The sequence below is a fragment of the Camellia sinensis genome, chromosome 13 (assembly GCF_055761805.1).
Source record: "Camellia sinensis isolate YWXY chromosome 13, ASM5576180v1, whole genome shotgun sequence".
In the NCBI taxonomy this organism is placed as follows: Eukaryota; Viridiplantae; Streptophyta; class Magnoliopsida; order Ericales; family Theaceae; genus Camellia; species Camellia sinensis.
Genome location: NC_138973.1, coordinates 154,005,643 through 154,011,433, shown reverse-complemented (window position 1 = coordinate 154,011,433; position 5,791 = coordinate 154,005,643). Strand labels below are relative to the sequence as shown.

The 5,791-nt window shown below is 40.7% G+C and overlaps 1 protein-coding gene across 1 annotated transcript; it reads right to left on the bottom strand.

Moving 5' to 3' along the window:
• Positions 1–2,121: 2,121 nt before the first annotated feature.
• On the bottom strand, positions 2,122–5,251 carry LOC145806076 (uncharacterized). Its single transcript, XM_082901732.1, has 3 exons — positions 4,853–5,251; positions 4,669–4,752; positions 2,122–2,378 (listed from the first exon to the last, which is right to left on the bottom strand). The coding sequence occupies exons 1-3, from the start codon at positions 5,168–5,170 to the stop codon at positions 2,364–2,366; spliced, it is 417 nt and encodes a 138-aa protein (XP_082757858.1). The 5' UTR covers positions 5,171–5,251; the 3' UTR covers positions 2,122–2,363.
• Positions 5,252–5,791: the final 540 nt, after the last annotated feature.

Sequence of the window (5,791 nt, the reverse complement as noted above, 5' to 3'; positions counted from 1 at the left end):
TAAAAGATTTAATTCTATTGTGTACACAACAACAAATAGAATTTAAAGAAATAAAGAAAAGGAGAGAATATGTTTGATTACAAAAATCAAACTCGAAATAAAAATAAATAAATAAAAACAGATTTTATTTTGTTACAAAAACAAAATTAAAATCTGATTTAAATAAATAAAAACAACACTGAAAATAAATTAAATAACTTACTTGATTTAATTTCTTCGAGTTATTTTCTGATCAAGTCCAGTGTTTAACACTGTGTCCTTAAGACAGATTCGTCCTCTCCACGGTGCTTTCAGAATTCGGACGTCTATCTCCCAGGATGAAATGATCTACCACAAACAATAGCAGCACTACTAATTGTTTGCCTTACGAACACACTAAGTGTTTACACTCTTTCTTTCGGAAATAAAATGCAGCAAGATGAAAAATAGAATTAACAGAGGTGAAATACGAAATTTCTGAATGGAAAACATCAAATGAGGGTGGTCCTATTTATAGATGTGAAGGTAGCTCTTAGATTTGAATTGAACAGGTATGTGGCTCTTGGTTTTGAATTGAACAGGTATGATACCTGTTGGGTTTTGAATTCAAACAGATTCAACAATTCAAACAGATAGCAATTACGGGAAGGGCCCTGTTTGGGTGTGCACTAATTCCAAAACAGTTTATTTCTGTTTGAAAATGGGAAGGGCCCTGTTTGGATGAACAAAAAATCCAAACCAATTTAATTTGAATTCTGGATTTTATTTTAATAAAAAATAAAATTAAATTCAAATGTTTTTGGCCCAAAAAGATTAGAAGCCCAACCCAACCACACACCCGCGCGTGTGTGGTGATTTTTGGGTCCAATGGGTCTAGCCCATTTTGCCCATAACCTCTCCCTCTAAAACACTTGGGTACCTCTTGGGGCACATCCCAAGTATCTCACCCTAAGCCTTATAAACCCTTTCAAAACTTCCCACCAAATCAATGTGGGACAAGCCAATTTACAACCTTAAGGAATTTCCACCAAAACTCCATTTCCATGGAGCACACTTTGGCTTCAATTTCCCATTCACTCGGTAATGGTTTTGATCAACCAAATATACCACGTGAATCACAACGCGGCATAGAACGCGTTACCACTTTGACCCGAGTAAATCGACACTCGGGGCCCACCTAAAAAATAGACCGAACTTAGGAAAAAATTCTGGTTTTATCCAGAATTTTATAACCATTTCCAACAGTCTCTACATAAACTTGTTTCAGAGATTGACAGGATATATAAGTTTGTCATTTTGTAATATTTTAAAAAATTAATAAATGTCTCCCTAATATATGTTTTCCTAATATTTTTTTAAATAAAAGCTTAAAATTATTTAATTTTTTTATCGAAGCAACTTGTTACAACTTAAATCTTTCCCTTAAGTTTAATTTTCACAATTTAGTTTGACGTGTATTTCTCTCTCTCTCTCTTTTTCTCTTTCTCTCTTCTTGTTCTTCTTATTTCTATTTCTGTTTTATTTTTTTGTTTTGGTTTTGTTATCAATTTGATCTCACTACAAAAAAATTAGTTTTTTGCGACGGTAAATGGCCGTCGCAAATGCTCCCGGAAGCCGTCGCTAATACCTTTTGCGACGGTAATGTGGCTTTTTGCGACGGTAAGGGGGGGTCGCGACAGATGGGGTTGCAAAAGAGCTTTCGCGACGGTAAATACCGTCGCCATTAGTTTCTGCGACGGTAAGGTGTGTTTTTGCGACGGCACTTTTCCTGTCGCAAATAATGGGAAAAAAATCACTTTTCGCGATGGCACGTAATTCCCGTCGCTAAAAGTGAGTTTTTGAGACGGGAACATTACCGTCGTTAAAGGCTCTGGCATCTTATAAGTATTGGCGATGGCACGGTTACCGTCGCTAAAGGTGTCTTGTACATTCCAATAAGACAGCTTTTGCGACTGTGTTGGCACCGTCGCAAAAGCCTATTAATGGTTTTTGCGACGGGTTCTTCTCCCCTCTAAAAAAAAAAAAAAAAAAAAAACCTGCTGATAAATTATTAAAAAAATTAAAATAACCTGTATTAGATAAAAAATAAGTATAAAAAATTGAAAAATTACAGAATAATATAAATACGTACATAAACAAAAATTGACAAATAATGAAAATTAATAATATTGTTCCATTCATAGCAATACATAAATAAAAATTCATAACAATAAAAATTATGCCACTACATAACGTCGCATAATACATACATAATGTTGCTCACAAATTTAAATAACATAAATCAAAATCAAAACCAAAAGTTTTCGTCTTCATTCGTTCGTGGGTTACAAAAACAAAAATTGGTCATAATCTTGATACGCCCGCATTCCAGAAAAAGCCAACTGCTACTCAGGAAATATCTGAAAAAAACAAGATAAAAATAATTAAAAACCATATAATGTGTTAATATTTTAATTATAGAAAAATATAAAAAAAAATTGACTACTATATAATTAGAAAGATAGTTTAGTAAATAATTTTGACTGGACCGAAATCTGGCTCTAACTCCCAAACCGGGAACCCGATTCGAGCCCCGTCTTCTCCCACAAGTCTCTCGTGCCTAGGCGGTCATGTGTGCCAAGTTTCATGCTAAACCGACGCCGTTTGGTGATTTTGGGGCGTTAACTCCTCAAATTCAAGTTTCTTAAGGAAGTAATTTGCCTAAAGTGAAATCCGGCTCTAACTCCCAAACCGGGAACCCGATTCGAGCCCCGTCTTCTCCCACAAGTCTCTCATGCCTAGGCGGTCGTGTGTGCCAAGTTTCGTGCTAAACCGACGCCGTTTGGTGATTTTGGGGCGTTAACGCCTCGAAAAGAAGTTTCTTAAAGAAGTAGTTTGCCTAAAGTGAAATTCGACTCTAACTCCCAAACCGGGAACCCGATTCGAGCCCCGTCTTCTCCCACAAGTCTCTCGTGCCTAGGCGGTCGTGTGTGCCAAGTTTCGTGCTAAACCGATGCCGTTTGGTGATTTTGGGGCGTTAACTCCTCGAATTCAAGTTTCTTAAGGAAGTAATTTGCCTAAAGTGAAATCCGGCTCTAACTCCCAAACCGGGAACCCGATTCGAGCCCCGTCTTCTCCCACAAGTCTCTTGTGCCTAGGCGGTCGTGTGTGCCAAGTTTCGTGCCAAACCGACGCCGTTTGGTGATTTTGGGGCGTTAACGCCTCGAAAAGAAGTCTCTTAAAGAAGTAGTTTGCCTAAAGTGAAATCCGACTCTAACTCCCAAACCGGGAACCCGATTCGAGCCCTGTCTTCTCCCACAAGTCTCTCGTGCCTAGGCGGTCGTGTGTGCCAAGTTTCGTGCTAAATCGACGCCGTTTGGTGATTTTGGGGCGTTAACGCCTCGAATTCAAGTTTCTTAAAGAAATAGTTTGCCTAAAGTGAAATCCGACTCTAACTCCCAAACCGAGAACCCGATTCGAGCCCCGTCTTCTCCCACAAGTCTCTCGTGCCTAGGCGGTTGTGTGTGCCAAGTTTCGTGCTAAACCGACGCCGTTTGGTGATTTTGGGGCGTTAACGCCTCGAAAAGAAGTTTCTTAAAAAAGTAGTTTGCCTAAAGTGAAATCCGACTCTAACTCCCAAACCGAGAACCCGATTCGAGCCCCGTCTTCTCCCACAAGTCTCTCGTGCCTAGGCGGTCGTGTGTGCCAAGTTTCGTGCTAAACCGACACCGTTTGGTGATTTTGGGGCGTTAACGCCTCGAAAAGAAGTTTCTTAAAGAAGTAGTTTGCCTAAAGTGAAATCCGACTCTAACTCCCAAACCGAGAACCCGATTCGAGCCCCGTCTTCTCCCACAAGTCTCTCGTGCCTAGGCGGTCGTGTGTGCCAAGTTTCGTGCTAAACCGACGCCGGTTGGTGATTTTGGGGCGTTAACTCCTCGAATTCAAGTTTCTTAAGGAAGTAATTTGCCAAAAGTGAAATCCGGCTCTAACTCCCAAACCGGGAACCCGATTCGAGCCCCGTCTTCTTCCACAAGTTTCTCGTGCCTAGGCGGTCGTGTGTGCCAAGTTTCGTGCTAAACCGACGTCGTTTGGTGATTTTGGGGCGTTAACTCCTCGAATTCAAGTTTCTTAAGGAAGTAATTTGCCGAAAGTGAAATCCGGCTCTAACTCCCAAACCGGAAACCCGATTCGAGCCCCGTCTTCTCCCACAAGTCTCTCGTGCCTAGGCGGTCGTGTGTGCCAAGTTTCGTGCCAAACCGACGCCGTTTGGTGATTTTGGGGCGTTAACGCCTCGAAAAGAAGTTTCTTAAAGAAGTAGCTTGCCTAAAGTGAAATCCGACTCTAACTCCCAAACCGGGAACCCGATTCGAGCCCCGTCTTCTCCCACAAGTCTCTCGTGCCTAGGCGGTCGTGTGTGCAAAGTTTCGTGCTAAACCGACGCCGTTTGGTGATTTTGGGGTGTTAACGCCTCGAAAAGAAGTTTTTTAAAGAAGTAGTTTGCCTAAAGTGAAATCCGACTCTAACTCCCAAACCGGGAACCCGATTCGAGCCCCGTCTTCTCCCACAAGTCTCTCGTGCCTAGGCGGTCGTGTGTGCCAAGTTTTGTCCTAAACCGACGCCGTTTGGTGATTTTGGAGAGTTAACGCCTCGAATTCAAGTAAAGAACGCAAAGATGCATTTTAGCTTAGAATGCAAAGATACATTTTATACCTGATCTTCTGGTGGTGGTGTATATGGATTCTCGTCTTCTGCAGATTCCCTAAATGCCCGGTGGCCACTCGATGCATCAGGAACCTATGTTAGTCAGTGCATAATGTGTTAATCATATTCGAATTTCATACATAATCTTGAGTGAAAATTAAACTATCAAACAATTGTGATGTTTATATGGAACCTGTCTGTTGGGATCCACACTCGCCCCCTGTGACACAAGGGCCATCATCTCAGCTCTCATCTGCTGCAAATGTGTAGAGAACTCTGCTCGCAGCTCCTCCCTCAACTCATCCCTTAGCTCAGCACGAACCTGCTGCGTGATCTGATCAATAGTCGATGGCTGGGGTGTTGACTGTGATGGCCCAGCACCATCCTTATACACCACTCTCCGAGGCACGATTCTCCCGTATGTGCGACAATATCCATGTCTGTCATGACCTATCAACTCATGGAAAATGGCATTCCTAGCCTCCAAAGTCCGACCATCCTCAGGTAGCATAGAGAGTTGACGATTAAACTCATCTTGTATTGAATAAGACACACAAGTATACGCCAAATTAAGATGGTTGACACACAAAAAATAAACTTTAAATACAATCAAAGGTGTTTGGAAACTACCAAGGTCTGGATAACCTTTGGGTCATCTACTCTACGTGTCATAAGCCAAACATTCATCTTATCAGTAGACTCCCCCTTACTGGTCATCTAAATTTTTTTTAGAAATATGAAAATTAGAATCCAAATAATTTGCAAATATACAATGTTTATTTATATAGAAAAATAAAACAATAAAATGTAAACCTCATGCCGTATCTGAGAGAAAGTAGTACGCCCTGTGGTATGAGCTATGCCGTGAGCTCGCCGATTTTTAGCGTTCCTACTTGCAATTTTCTATAACAAGTTCAACAAATGTAAGTATGTAAATATGTAGAAATTTAATGTATAAAGAGAAATAGAGAATTGTATTATTGATTGATTTATATTGATATATATTACAATGATTCATGATTCCTATATATAGAAGAGGGTGAGTGTGTAGTAGGTAAGGAGTAGGTGAAGTGGAGGTGGTAGTGGTGTAGTGGGTTAGGTTTAGTGGAGTAGGTGAGGTGGTAGTGGTGTA